The following is a 14,811-nucleotide window of genomic DNA, read 5'->3' as shown; positions in this document are numbered from 1 at the left end:
ACAAATATATATAAATATGCAACAACAACAATAGTTCCTTCCGCTGTAGCAGAAGCTGTCCACTTAAATATAAAGCAGATGTCTGTTGCTCTTTTAGCAAAGTAGTTGAAGATGAATCATCTCTCCACACTGTCATTTACTAATGGTGAGAGCAGCATTTCTTCGCTGCTTTCAGATTGTTGTGATCCCTACCAATTCCTAGCAAAGCAGCTATTATGCACCATGTAATAAATGCATGTCTGTAATTTTTTTGTTACTAGCTGGAAAAACCACAACTGACGAAGAACTCGAAGAAATGTTGGAAAGTGGCAATCTTTCCATTTTCACTTCTGACGTACGTATTTCAAGTTTATGTTTGCTGCCCTTGTTTGTGTAATATTTAGTGCCTGAAAGAAAGCAAGGCACTGTGCAGTATAAAGCAGAATTGAAAACAAGCAACCCCTATCTGTAGAGGTACAATCTTAAGTGCATGAGTGTGGCGTTACCCACATTTCTATTCCCTTGGGTATGTCTGCGGTGAGTATGTCTAGAGAGTGCGGAATGTTGGACTGAGTGGGTGTGGCTGGTGATGCTGTGGAAAAGGGGGAGGAGTCTATATAGGGGGGAGCTGAGTGATTTGAGGGGTTCGGTGGGTGATTGGGTTTGGAGGGTAGATGTGTTTAGATGTGTGATTCCTTGTCAGGAGTTGTGGGAGGAGTCAGTGAAAATAAGATCATGGGGACTAAGGATTTATTTGTTTATTTATTTTATTACATTTATATACCGCCCCACAGCCGAAGCTCTCTGGGCGGTTTGCAACAATTAAAAATAGTAAACATTAAAAGTATACAAAAATTTTAAAAACATAAAAACAGTATAAAAAACAACAGTATCCATTTAAAAACAACAATTCTGGGGTCCATGAAAAACAAACTTAACGTTGTTAAATGCTGTTAAAAATGCCTGGGAGAAGAGAAAAGTCTTGACCTGGCGCCGAAAAGATAACAACGTTGGCGCCAGGCGAGCCTTATCGGGGAGATCATTCCACAGTCGGGGGGCCACCACTGAAAAGGCCCTCTCCCTTGTTGCCATCCTCCGAACTTGTTATTATTAGATTGGTTACTACCAGTATTCTTAAGAATAGGCAGGAGTTGAATAGAATTCGAAGGAACTAAGAACTGTAAACAACAATACACATTTTCTTTATTTTGCTACCATAAAACCACGTGTCACTTTGGCTGTGTCTCCTGCTCTATTGGTTCATAAATAAACACATGACATTAAACCATCAGCCTGCTATATTCACAGAAAAGCCCTTTCCAAATCTCCTTACCTTTTCCCTCTGCTATAAGGGAAAGGTTATATTTTTCTTTTTACCCTTCCTCAGGTATTTAAGTGGTGGTGTGCTTAGCCTGAGGGAGGTGGGCGTGTCAAAGCCTTGTGTGTGAGGTGGTGGCATTGCAATGAGTTTACACTGTTTTTGTTTGTATGTTATGCTTTTTATGGTTTAAAATTGTGTATATTTGTTTTTAATGTTCACTGTTTTTACATTTTGTAAACTGCCCAGAGAGCTTTGGCTATGGGGCGGTATACAAATGTAATAGATAATGATGATGATGATAATAATAATAATAATTTAACATCTGTTTCCTGCTCTTATTCGTCAAAGATTATTTTGGACACCAAAATTACTAGAGAAGCTCTTGATGAAATTGAGTCGCGTCACAAAGATATCATAAAACTGGAATCCAGTATACAGGAGCTGCATGAAATGTTTATGGACATGGCAATGCTTGTAGAGGTTCAGGTAGGAAACTTAAATATAACTATGGATTCTCATAGGATTTTTTTTAAAAAAGTTGGAACAATATTGGGATTAATGACTTGCGTTGGGCTTGACCACATGTGACGCTCAAAGCACTTGGGCCTGCCTGCAGGGCAGCGGTTCACAGTTCTAAAAAGCCTCACTACCTTATTGGCTGAAGACACTTATGAATCAGGAAGTCTTGCCTCTACCGTGAGCTCATTACGTGGGCTTAGGCAAGCCACTCTCTCTCACCTTCGGTCTCCCTCCCACTCCTTCATACCTCTCCGACAATAAGAGATCACAGTAATTTTGTTTACATGGTTGTTGTAAGGATTACAACTAAGTAATGGGTGTGATGTGCTTTGAACACTTAAAAGCACTGTGCAGCTGTTGTTCTATCCAATGACCTAGGGAGGTTGTGGGCTCTCTCACCCTAGAAGCCTTCAAGGGGCAGCTGGACAGCCATGTGTCTGGGATGTTTTAAGGAGGATTCCTGCTTGGAGCAGGGGGTTGGGCTCGATGGCCTTATAAGCCCCTTCTAACTCTACTATTCTATGATTCTATGATTTATTTATTTTTATTTAGTATTACATTTATATCTTACTTTTTTTCCTCCAAAGAACCCAAGGTGGTATACATAATTCTCCTCCTCTCCATTTTATCCTTGCAACCTATGAGGCAAGTTTAGCTGAGAGTTTGTGACTGGCCCAAAGTCACCCATGGCTGACTTTAGATGCTAAATCATTGGATCAATCTTCTCATCAGGGGTGTGTGTGTTGTGTTCTTGTGTGTACACACACCTCAAAACATGGTTTTTTCAACTCTCAAGATTTCCAGTCAAAGAATAAGAACGCTTGAAGAGATGCACGCTGCCTGTAGCTTGGTTCCTGGGAATGAAACAGAGGCTTTTACATGTGTCTAAAACATATAAACTAATTCCAACTGCTCAGCCTGCCATGCCTGGTAATCCTCAGTGCTGAAGGCAAAACAAAAACAAAGGAGAATTGTATGGCAGCATAAATGAATTGTGTCGTGAACTTCAATAAACATGTGCTGAAAAAAAGCTGTGCACCTCTGATTTCCATCCAAGGGACAACCAGAGGGTGTAAGGTGCCCTGTTTGATGTTTCCAGTTCTTACATTCCAAACATGCTAGTCTGCTGCCAGCCCATATACCTGGGCTGGCTGGTGGAGGCCAGATTGCCCTTGTTGGAGATTTTCAAGCTGAAGTTGGAGAGCCAACATTGGGGGATGCTTAGCTCTGGATTTCCTGCGTCTAGCAGAAGGTTGTATTAGATGCTCCAACTCTGTGGTTCTCTGTCTGCTATAGGCTGTATAGCCTTTGCAGCTATCTGTTAGGGTGGGAAGGAGGAGAAGGCACATCTGACTTGCCCTGGGGCTCTTCCTTTGCTCCTCATTGGGCAATTTCTAACCAGGAGCTGGACGCCTCCTTTGTTTGCAGCATCTTCCAGAGATATTACTAAAGTCCACAGTCCTGTAAATCTGTTTGGGGTTGTTAATCTCTGCGTTGTGCCGATACCTATTGTAAACCGGTTTTTAGAATGCCTTCCATGAAAGCACATCCAACAATGACTGAGGGGTGGGAGTTGAGGCTGTGGTTCGTGACTCCAGAGATTGGAAAATAAACCTAGTGAAATGTGTATCCCTGTGCAAAATGATCAGCTTATTTTCTTTTTGTTTCTTCTTAAGGGAAGGGAAGTGGGTGGTGGAGTAAATAAACTCTGAACAAGCATGTTTTCCAAATGCAGTCTATTTTTTCCTGTTGTATGACATCCAGCATGTTTAAGGAGATACTGTGCATATTTCTTGAGCAGCAGTCAACTAAATGTTCAAATCTATTTTAGTTCCCTGTCCCAGAAAGTTTTCAATTGCTTGGCTTTGCCTCAAAGTTACATCCACTATCACATGCGGGTTTTTCTTATTAAGTGTATGAAATATGAATTGCTTTCCTACGATTAGCTGAATCAGGGTGGACGTAAAAAAAAAAAAGAATGATTAACTCTGAATCTTCATTTAATCTATTGTTTTGGGTGGGCTTCATAACTTACAAGTTAAGTAGATTCCTGTGGAGGGCGGGTGGGATTTAACTGTGCAGAAATGAGCATTGCATGAACATCTTTAACACTTTGCTGTTTATTACTGCTGATACTGTCTGCTGATGGACAGAACCCCACAGGTAACACTTCTCCTGAAGTATTCCCGTCTTTCCCATATCATTCCCTGAGCTGGTTCATCAAACCCATTATAGTATTGCATACTGGCATTCTAATAAGATGCATTCAAAATCATGTTCATCCAAGCATATGCATTGCTTCCCAGCCTGGTTCAGTAGCACTAAACCGGCAAGGCCAGCCAATGACAGTTCAAGTCCAAGGTAAAAAAACACACCAAATGATGCAAGCCCCACATATATACAAATGTACATGTGCACACATATTAGTTGATATCTTTGTTCTCCTATTCGAGCCTCCCATTCATTTCAGCTACTGGCAGAAGTGTGCCCCAGTAGATTCTGCCCTGTGAGTCAGGTCTCTCTGTACTAGGACTGTGCACCGCCTTGGATCCGAACCCCGAATCCGAAGCGGATTGGGGTGTTTCGGACCCTTCCAAACTGGATCCGAGGTGGCCCGAAGCAGAAGGCAATTGGCTCCGAAGCTTCGGAACGCTTCGGAGCCCCCAGCCCAGACTCCTTACCTGCTGCCTCTGTCGCCATCTTGGTTCTGGTGGCTTCCGGTGCCACCACCGGAAATGAAAGGGAGTAGGCTGCGTGATTTTAAGATAATGCACGGCCTCTGCTGTGATTAGTACCTCTATGGCCACCATAGTTTGTGGCCATAGAGGTACTAAACAGTTTAGGATGATGATGATGATGATGATGATGATGATGATGATGATGATGATGATAATGGAAACAGCCCGTTTTATTAGATGCATGAAGTGTTTTCTTCAGTTGACAGGTATATCTAGATGCACATGGTTTGGTTGTGAGGTTAAAGAGGGGAATTGAATTTTAAGCAGTAAAGTCTGACTGAACTGGAATGCAGAAAGTACAGACAGTGATAATTGCCTTAATAGTGACCATTCACAAACTGTCTACAGGGCAGTTGGCATCAGTTGGCCCTGGAGATTTGCAGGTCCTAGGAAAACATGTCCTCATGAGAATTATATAGGTACCTTTGTTACCTTTTGTAAAGATACCTGCATTACCTTTCAAGACTGCTTTCTCATTGAACCACAGTGACTTGAATTGCCAACTGATATGCTTGTGGCGGAAAATGTGTAAACACAGCTTGCTCACCCATGGAGTACCGGGGGTCCAGTTGACCCATGTTCCGTAGCACCGCGGGCCTCTGTTTGACCTGGCGCATGGCGCTGGGTGTCTGACGCCAACTGGGAGGCTGTGATTTGGCTCACCTTGCTTTCACATCATGTGTGAAAGCAAGAGAAGAGACCATTCATCCCATTGGCAGGAGTGTTTCCAGACCTTCCTTTGGAATAATAAGCTTGGCTCAGCCTACTTTGCGTGTGGCTGACTGCTGTGAGCCGATTGTTGCAAGGAAGAAGGATGTTGAGGGGTGGGAGTGTGGTCAGGCCCTTGGAGGGGGGAGAGAGGCAGATAAACGCAAGAACGGTTTTGCAGTGCCGGAGTGGGGTTGCAGAGAGTTGTAGGACAGCAAAGCAGAGGACTTTAATTGCACACTGTCTCAGGGGACACACTGCCCGGGAGAGCGATTTGGTGTTTGAGAGAGGAAGAAAGAAAAAATAATTTCTTTCGTAGGAGCTAAGCGGGCTCCTTGTTCCTCCCTAAAGGCAGCTGCTGTTTTAAAGGCCATTCAGCGAGGCACACAAGCCAGTTAAAATTGCGATTCAAGGACAAGGCTGTGGATCCGAGCTGCGTTCTGGGCAGTATAAAAGACAATGTTTTGGGTTCACCTCTATTTGAATGCCGGTCCACAGCAAGCTGTTTAAAGTATATCTCATTGTTGTAGTTACGCTTTCTATTTTCAGTATTATTCTCACCGCCGCCACTACCCTGCTTGCTGATGCGATTTCTCCATCTCTTGGGTTAAACAATAAAATGTTTTTTTTTTAAAAAAAAAACACAGCCACCACTTTCCTTTCAAATGTGAACACCATCATAAAAAGAACTAGTCATCTTCGCATCATCCCTGTTCTAAAAGTATTTTAAGTGGGTTTCTTCCCATTTTGGGTCATTCGGTAGATTCTGGGCCGGGGGCGAAATCTCAACTGTGGTGTGATTCTTCTTGATTCTAACTTTCAAGGGTGAAATGGTCAACAGCATAGAGAAGAATGTGATGAATGCCACCGACTACGTAGAGCATGCGAAAGAAGAGACCAAAAAAGCGGTTAAATATCAAAGCAAAGCCCGCAGGGTAAGTTTCTTATTTTGCAAACAAAGCTTGCTTTATTGGATATTGCTTAGTGTAGGGTAGATTACTTGTTGCGCATCCAGACAAGAGCCAAGGTAGTTACAAAGTCGAATTTGTTGCGGTATTCCCATACATCTTCCTCGCTCTATTCCAGAAGGAGGATGGTTTGAGGACTGGGTCATAATTAAAAAGGCAAAAACAAATTTAAAACCTTGATACAGGATGGTGATGATGACGGCATCTGGCATTTCCATAATTCTTTAATTAAGTATCTCACGCCTGCATATTTATTGGAATGTTTAAGGGTTTTTGCATGGTTACACAAGCACATTCATCTCAAAAATGTTCTTGTGCTCTCCGTATGTATGTCTGGGGGCTGGTTCAACATGCCTCTTTGTTTGCTTGATGGATGTAAAATCAGTTAACGATGTCTGCTTGGGAATGAGCCCTCACTAATCAAACACTGATAGGTGATGTATTGCCACAAACAATATGCTTTTCAAGAAAGTCTGATCACCTATTTAGCTACTAGTTGTTATTATTATTCATTTCATTTCTGTATCGCCCAATGGCCGATGCTCTCTGTGCAGTTCGCAACAATTCACACGCAGAAAAACACTCACATTAAAACATTATACAACATTACAATAAAATAAAGTTTCAACACTGTTAAACATATTTTTTAAAATAAATAAATAAATAAATAGCTAAAACAATTCAGGTAACAATTTCAGTTACAGACCTGTTCAGGACAGCTGACATAATCTGAGGTTTTGAGGTCACTGAGGTCATCCGAGGGCCTGCTCCTGGTGGTTCCACCTAGATCCATCCTCCGATTGGAATCCACCAGGGGAAGAGCCTTCAGCGTGGTGGCCCCCCTCCTGTGGAACTCCCTGCCTCTGGAGGTCAGGCAGGCTCCGACCTTGTACTCCTTTCGGCGCCTCCTGAAAACATCTTTATTCCAAGAAGCCTTTCTTTAACATGCAGCCTTGGATTTCTGTGTTGTTGTTTTGCTTCTTTTTAAATTTTGTTTTAACTGTTTTATTTTCATTTTACCTTGTACACCGCTCCGAAATTTTTTCAATGAGGAGCGGTATATAAATATTCTAAATAAATAAATAAATAAATAATCTCCCCATCATATGCCATTAAATGCCTGGGAGTAGAGGGCGGTCTTATCCTGGCGCTGAAAAGATGACAGCGTTAGTTCCAGACAGGCCTCAGTGGGGAGCTCATTCCGTAATCGGGGGGCCACCACTGAAAAGCCCCTCTGCCTTGTTGCCACCTTCCGAGCCCCCCCTCAGAAGAGGCATTCGGGGGAAGCCCCTTAGATTTCGATCGTAGTGTCCAGGTAGGTTCATGTCGGGACAGGCATTCCGACAGGTATTGCAGTCCTGAGCAGTGTAGGGTTAAAACTAGCCATCAAGAGACTGCGACATCAAGTGATGTACATGCATGTGTGAAGGGGCCCTTGGCATATGTGCTTTGGCCACTGTGTCTCACTTGCCCTGACGGTAGCGCACTTGCCAGAGTTTGTCTTCTCTGCTGCCCTGACAGTGCTGCTCATTTAGTTCCGCACGTTGTTGTATTTCCCAGCTTACCTTGTATTCCCTGCAGGCTCTCATTATGATTGGCAGGCACCATTCATCACTGTTGCGTTGCTGCAATTCCGTAGGGTTACATTGGTGGGTCGAAAAGCCAAGCTGGCCTCAAAACAGTCAGAAAGGTTTATTTTAAATGCTGCTTTTCATTTGCTTGCATTGCCTCTGAAGCAGTTTTATTGTTTGGGTCTGACTAATTTGCACAACTCCGCAAATGAACTGGTGGAAGTTTCTTCTTTTTTAACTGAATCAGGATGCTGAGTAATCTGGGATACGCCATAGTAACCTTCTGCTATCTCCAGCCTGTAGCACTGCATTCATTTTCTATTAAAATTGCAAGGGACTTCAAAGTTCTTAACCAAGTGAGAACTTGGGTCTCCTTCATTGCAGTCGAATAGCCTACCCTACTGCAGAGGTTGAATTACAGGACTGGTCCTAATACTTTTGGGGTGCCTCCCTTAGCTTCTGTTTTTAAAAGGCTATTTTTGGCTAAAACGGGGGAAAGTCAAAGGATGGGGCTTACGGATTTCATGAATGGCCCCTTACCTTTTCTCCATTCAATTCAAGCATTGAACTACTGGTAGATCATTTGATGATTTACAGCAGATCAGCAAGGTTTTCTGACTAGTTTAATAGCAGCGATAGCCCAAAGGTCTTTTAGTTTTCTAAATTAGACTTAGAATTCCCGATCAGTAGTAACTCAAATGTAGAGTTTTACATGCGGATTACCCTGAGGCACTGTAGGTAAGTGCCTCCGCCCCTCTTGCATCTGGCTCTGGTTGGTGGACCTTGGAATTTTATTCGGCCCTAGTTAGGCCTCATCTAGAGTGTTGCGTCCAGTTCTGGGCTCCACACTTCAAGAAGGACGCAGACAAGCTGGAGCGTGTTCAGAGGAGGGCAACCAGGAGGATCAGGGGTCTGGAAACAAAGCCCTATGAGGAGAGACTGAAAGAACTGGGCATGTTGAGCCTGGAGAACAGAAGATTGAGGGGAGACATGATAGCACTCTTCAAATACTTGAAAGTTTGTCACACAGAGGAGGGCTAGGATCTCTTCTCAATCCTCCCAGAGTTCAGGACATGGAATAACGGGCTCAAGTTAAAGGAAGCCAGATTCCAGCTGGACATCAGGAAAATCTTCCTGACTGTTAGAGCAGTACAACAATGGAATCAGTTGCCTAGGGAGGTTGTGGGCTCTCCCACACTAGAGTCCTTCAAGAGGCAGCTGGACAACTATCTGTCAGGGATGCTTTAGGGTGGATTCCTGCATTGAGCAGGGGGTTGGACTCGATGGCCTTTTAGGCCCCTTCCAACTCTGCTATTCTATGATTCTAAAACAAAAACAACCAAAGTATATCCTGCAAGCATCAACTCTGCCTGGCCTGGACTATATCATGCTGACTTTCAGATGAGGTGGCAGAACGTTACTTGATATTTTTAAAATAAAACCTTAACAGCCATTTTTATTTTTTGCAAAACTGAGACAATCACCTTGCTTTCCTTTGGCAGAAAAAGTGGATAATTCTCATTATAGTGCTGGTGCTGTTTGCTGTACTTGCTGTAATAATTGGCTTGTCAATTGGGATTCAGTGATGCTGAGCTGACTTCAGCATGCATCTCACTCTGTTGTCGTGCAGTAAGTACTAATCAACTAACTTGCCTTCCATGCTAACCTGTACCCATCAGTGATCCGTGCAATGTTGCCGTGATTTAACGCCCTTACCAAACCAGCGGGTTGCATTCAACAGCCACGTAAGATCTTACATTTGTTTGAGATTAGAAGTCATGTATATTGTGACAACTGAGACATCTAGTGGCTAGCTGCTAAAACAAAATTTAGCTTGCATCTCTTGCATTAGATTTTGGATGGGGTGGTACCCGCTGCAATTGGTTCTCCTCTGTTTGACCAGTTTTTAAATTGGTTTAGAAGCATGCAAGCTTTTGTGTTTACACAGAATTCTTCATCAATATACTGTATTTTTAGTCTCTTCAAACGTATGACAGCATTATTTTGTGCTAAAGCTAACGTGTTTGAAGAGACTGTGTGTGTGTGTTAAATGTACATGGTTAAATATACATTCACACACAGTCTCTTCAAATATATAATAGCTTTAGTACAAAATAATGCTTTTATAGGTCTTAAGAGACTAAAAAAAATAGTATTTACTATAAGAATCCCTGGCATGCAATAGCTAAGAACTACATGGTGTTGCTTCTCTCAACATCCCTCTCTTCCATAGGATGTTCTTGTATAACAGGTCAGGCTGTTTGTCCATCTAGACCAATAGTATTTACTCTGAGTGAAGGCTGTTCAGAATCTCAAGCAGAGGGTCTTTTTCATCACCTGCAAACCTTTTAACTGGAGAAGCCTGGCATTGAACTTGGGATCTTCAGCAGACAGAAGATGTACTCTACCACATAAAGGGTCCCATACAGCCTTTATGGCTTGGTCTTAAAAGCAAAGCAAAGCAAAAGCAAATCTAAACTGTATGTAGAGATACGTATACAGAGGGTATGGATCTTTGATCCTTCCCTTCTCTCTCCTCCCTTTATTGTCTGCACACATTTTCACTCGTAAGAGCTGTGCTGAACTATATCAAAGGCCTACTTAGTCCAGCATCCTGTTCGCACAGTGGATAACCAGATGCTTGTGGGATTCAGCCCAAACCAAATGCTTCCCAGCTCCTGGGCATACCTGCCCCCCAGGGTTCAGTTTAACGCCAGCAGTCTAGTTCCATTCTACTTCAAGTGGAACCCCATCCTTTTTGTGTGAGCCCGGCTTGTTCAAAAATATTCCGCTGTGCCTCGTTAGTCTAACCTCTTCCTCCCTATATCACTGTCTCATCCACACATTGAAACTCCTCAGCTTCGCCTGTCTAACTGTCTTTGTGCATGGAGAAAGCTATCTTAAAGATCCTGGCTTCCAGCCCCATACCTAGCAACCTAAATTTGGCTTGTAAGACCTCATAACTGCACTTCCCCACATGGTTGGTACCAAGATGCATCACATCCATTGATTTCACCCCAGCACTGAGCTGTCTAGATCACGTGTTATATCTGCGTCCTCCATACCAGGCAGGGATGCAGTCTACACACCCATCACAAACCCAGCTGCCTGTAATGATTGAATCTCACACAATCACAAGCCTCTGCAGGCATATACTTGGCGTGAAAGGATATTTGTTAGTCCCCCAAGGAATGGATCTGTTCTTAGGGATCATTTCCTTTTTCCTCAGAGTGACACCCTCCTCCAAAAGCCCCCATTCTCTGTCACTGCTGAGGAGCTGTCGCCCAAGATTAAGACGCTCTGAAATCACATAAGGTTTCATCCTCAAACCTCTCCGCTTCCTTTGGCTTCTGAAGGTCAGCAACTTTGGCTTCCAGCGAACAAGAGCGCATTGCACTGGGCATGACTCTGCAATGTCTGTCCCGCAGGCTCTCTATCTCTCTATTTGAAAATGTAGGACAGAGCCCAGTCTCTGTGACTTCTGTTGCTCTGTGAATCACCACGTTGCTGTATACAAAGAAATAACTATAACTATCCATTCCATTCTGTCAGACACGGTTCTGTGTAACCCCAAAATGTTGGATGCTCCTGTTCCTACAGTGGAACCGACAGCACTGCAAGATATAAATAATTACAAACACAGTTCTTAAAACCTGAAGAAATTAAATGCCCTGATGAACAAAAAGTCTTCTTCACCTGATGCTAAAAAGACCACAACGTAGGCAGTAGGCGTGAGCCCCTCTAGGAAAGGCAATCCGCAACCATCACTGAAAATTCCTTCTCCTTAGTAGCCACTCACTGCACCTCATTACACAGGGGCACCTGGAGGAGGGAAATTATATTTGGAAGAAGATGGTCCTAGAGGCTACCAAATCCCTTGACTCTTAGTTGTAACTGGACGTGATTTCCACTGAAATCGTTTCCTTGTAAGCGGGGTGTGCGTGCTAAGTTCTTGCATCACTGTATTTCCCCCCCCCCCCTAAATATATATTTGGGGATAAGCTAATCACAGTTTTCTCTCTCTTTCCAGAAATTGATGTTCATAATAATTTGTGTATCTGTCTTGATTGTAATCATTGGGATTGTCCTAGCAGCGACCTTCTCATAAGCGACCGGCACGTTCCAGGCGTTTGGGATCTTCTCAATCACACATGCAGGGAAACCAAGCGGGCCTTGTTCTTGTAAAGATGCCTTCTCTTGCCTTAATGAGATTTTCTTTTTCAGGATCGGCCAGTTGCTACCTATATAAATAACCAGTAGTACTTCATGTTTTGATACCTGCACCTCTGAACCAAAATTGTAACACATGTGGTTTTTCCACCAAAAGCTGGAAAGCCTCTCATACAGACTTATATTGAAGACTGCTAAAAATAAATACATTCTGCACTAACTATTTGGGGATGAATTCTAATTTTCGATGTATCAGTGTTACCATTGTGGAATTAGGGGAATTCATTGCCCAGAAACATTGCGTGATTGCAATTTGGCTTTGTTTTCCGTGATGGATTCATCTTGTTAGCATAACGATCTTGTTTAAAACTGAAGCAGCTACATTCTTCAAATAACCATTTGACTACAATCCTAAACGCATTTACTTCGGAAGTAGGTTCCCTTGAAATCATTGAATACACTTCTAAGTAAATGTGGTTAAGATTTGCCTCATTTCTGATGTGTTTCAAAAAAATGTCTTAAAATCCATATCTTAAAATGCATATTATTAGTAAAAAAAAGTATTTGTATGTTTTTAATAGACGCAAGGCAACCAGATAGAAATTGAAGTGCTTCTTTCTTAGCAGTGACCTCATGAACTGTTCTTAAAGCTTAAACACTATTGTGAATAACGTTCCTCTGCTTGTTCTCTATCAGTGGTCTAGCTTGTGTCTAACGCTAATCTGGGATTTAGCACTACCTGCATGAGCTGGAATCAAACCTGACAACAGCCTTGGACCTGCATGCAGTCTCCTCTCCTCCTCCTGCATGATTGCTGAGTTTAATTCCGCTTTACATGAAAGATGGCATGTTGTGGTGTTTGATCAGTCGTGGTTTAAAACAGATTCTGGTTAGTTAAACAAACCAGCTAAGCAATCTAGGGTTTGGAGTGGCCTTGTTTTGAAACCCTAGTTTGTCTTGAACCACAATCTAATGTAACGACAAACCAAACTTCACTAAACTCAGGAGGAGGAGGAGAGAGGAAGGAGAACAGCAGGGGTCCAAGGCTTCACTTGGGCTTGTTCCAGCTTGTGCATGACATGACATTAAATCCTGACATGGTGTTATGCGCGAACCAGGCCATTTTTTTTAAAAAAAAGAAGTTACACTCCATAGTGAAGTTTACTAAACTCCTCTGTTGTGTTTCACACACACCCCCACTCAGATTTTTGTTATACAGTGCTTGAAGGGCAACAGATTTGTTGAGATGAATGGGAAGTGCTCATTTGCACCTGATGAAGAGCTCTGCGTACTCTGCAGTGCACACCTGTAACCTCCTGCATGTGCAGGATTCCTTACCTGCTCCAGTGGAGGCAGAAGCTTTGCACACATTTTTAACCTCCTCCACTGAAGTGAACAGGGGAAATCTTTGCAGACATGACTGATTCAACCAAGCATCAGAGCTTCCGTTGTCCTGCAAAGGAGCTTCTGTTCTCTTGTGCAGCTCTCATTGGGCAGTATCCAGCACTGCTACTCAGCCTCTGCTGGTTCTTTTGCACTCGTGGGGCCCACCGCTTGCACAAATGAGAATTAGCTGTTATAAAAGTAACTTTGAAAACAAGCAGAAATGCTCATTTCTAGACTGGGACTGGTCAACAGTCCCATTCTGCATCCTCCGATGGTCTGCACCCTTCCAGAAATGAGCGTTTTCACTCATTTTGGATTGCTTCAGGAACCACTAGGTTCCCATATCGCTAGCAGTAAGTCCCACGAGTGCAGGGGGAGTATTGAGTACTGCCCATTCTTCAGCGGAGCTTGTGCCTGAAACGGATCTATTGAACTCAGAAAATGTTTGCAGTAAAAAAAGCGATAAAGCAGCAAAGGTACAGGTCTTTAAGCTTGAATTTATTTTTGAATGCTTCTAATCTGTCAGGAACTCAAACGCACAGATCGGACCTGCATTGCAATATTAGCTGCGGTGCAACAAGCCGTTATTTCCTCTTCAGCAAGAAGCAAAACTCAAGGTTTTCTTTCTTTAAATTTCTATTGGAGCCCTGATGAATGGCGGGCGATTAGGAAGAGCAGGCGTTTTTGTAATCCATTTTAGAAAACATTTTTATCTTAAACAGAACACTGATTTTGTTGGGAAATTTGCCTCGATTAATTTCCAAAACATGAATGAAGTGTTTGTAAAGGCCTCTATCCAAAGAAAGTTAGTTCCACTGATGTCTGAGTGCAATGCACAGGGCATCGCCCACATAACTTCCTTTCGATCTGGGACCAGTGACCTGTTGTTAGTTAACTATTAAGCATTTCAGAAATAACCAAAACAGTTGAATTTTGCATTGCCGTTTATTTTATTTGTAAGGTGCTGTTATTATGTAAAATACTTGGAACTGTATTTTGATTGCCTATTGTTTATATATTAATGTAGATATTTATGCTGGAAGTGAAATAAACTATAATGGGTGTCCTTTTTCTTTTCTTCCCTTTTTTCTTCTTACAAAACTTGGCCTTTTGAAATGTTGATGTGTTTTGATTTTTTTTTAAATAATAATAATAATACAAGAACAGGTATAATTTGCATTGCTGCTAATCTGCATTTGAAAGAACATATTTTAAAATGTTTGATATGCATGTAATGACCTAAACATTAGCTTTAATAACTGCTATTTCTAAGCATTGAACTATTTCAGATAGATTACAAACGTCCCATGGAAAATGCTTCTGAATGTCACCCTGAAAATATGCAGATTTGTAAATATCAACGTTTTAGGTAACTTTATTGCACTCTGCACCAGCAACCCAATTGCAACCAGTGAGACGCTGATGTTTTTTTATTCTCACGCCTTCTCAAA

At 42.4% G+C, this 14,811-nt stretch overlaps 1 protein-coding gene across 2 annotated transcripts in view; it reads left to right on the top strand.

Moving 5' to 3' along the window:
* The window catches only part of STX2 (syntaxin 2), a 31,348-nt gene extending 16,931 nt beyond the window's left edge, over positions 1–14,417 (top strand). Inside the window, exons 7-10 of one of the 2 annotated variants that reach the window (XM_063143927.1) lie at positions 261–334; positions 1,649–1,786; positions 6,090–6,200; positions 11,835–14,417. In XM_063143927.1, the coding sequence (XP_062999997.1) occupies positions 261–334; positions 1,649–1,786; positions 6,090–6,200; positions 11,835–11,912 (401 nt within the window). In that variant the 3' untranslated portion in view covers positions 11,913–14,417. Of the gene's footprint in view, positions 1–260; positions 335–1,648; positions 1,787–6,089; positions 6,201–9,306; positions 9,477–11,834 lie in introns of those variants that run through there. The other variant, XM_063143926.1, reaches the window with a different exon arrangement.
* The last annotated feature ends 394 nt before the right edge of the window (positions 14,418–14,811 follow it).

Source organism: Elgaria multicarinata, chromosome 18 (genome assembly GCF_023053635.1).
Source record: "Elgaria multicarinata webbii isolate HBS135686 ecotype San Diego chromosome 18, rElgMul1.1.pri, whole genome shotgun sequence".
Taxonomy (NCBI): Eukaryota; Metazoa; Chordata; class Lepidosauria; order Squamata; family Anguidae; genus Elgaria; species Elgaria multicarinata.
The sequence above is the reverse complement of the archived record's forward strand: the minus strand, read 5'-3'. Positions and strand labels throughout refer to the sequence as shown.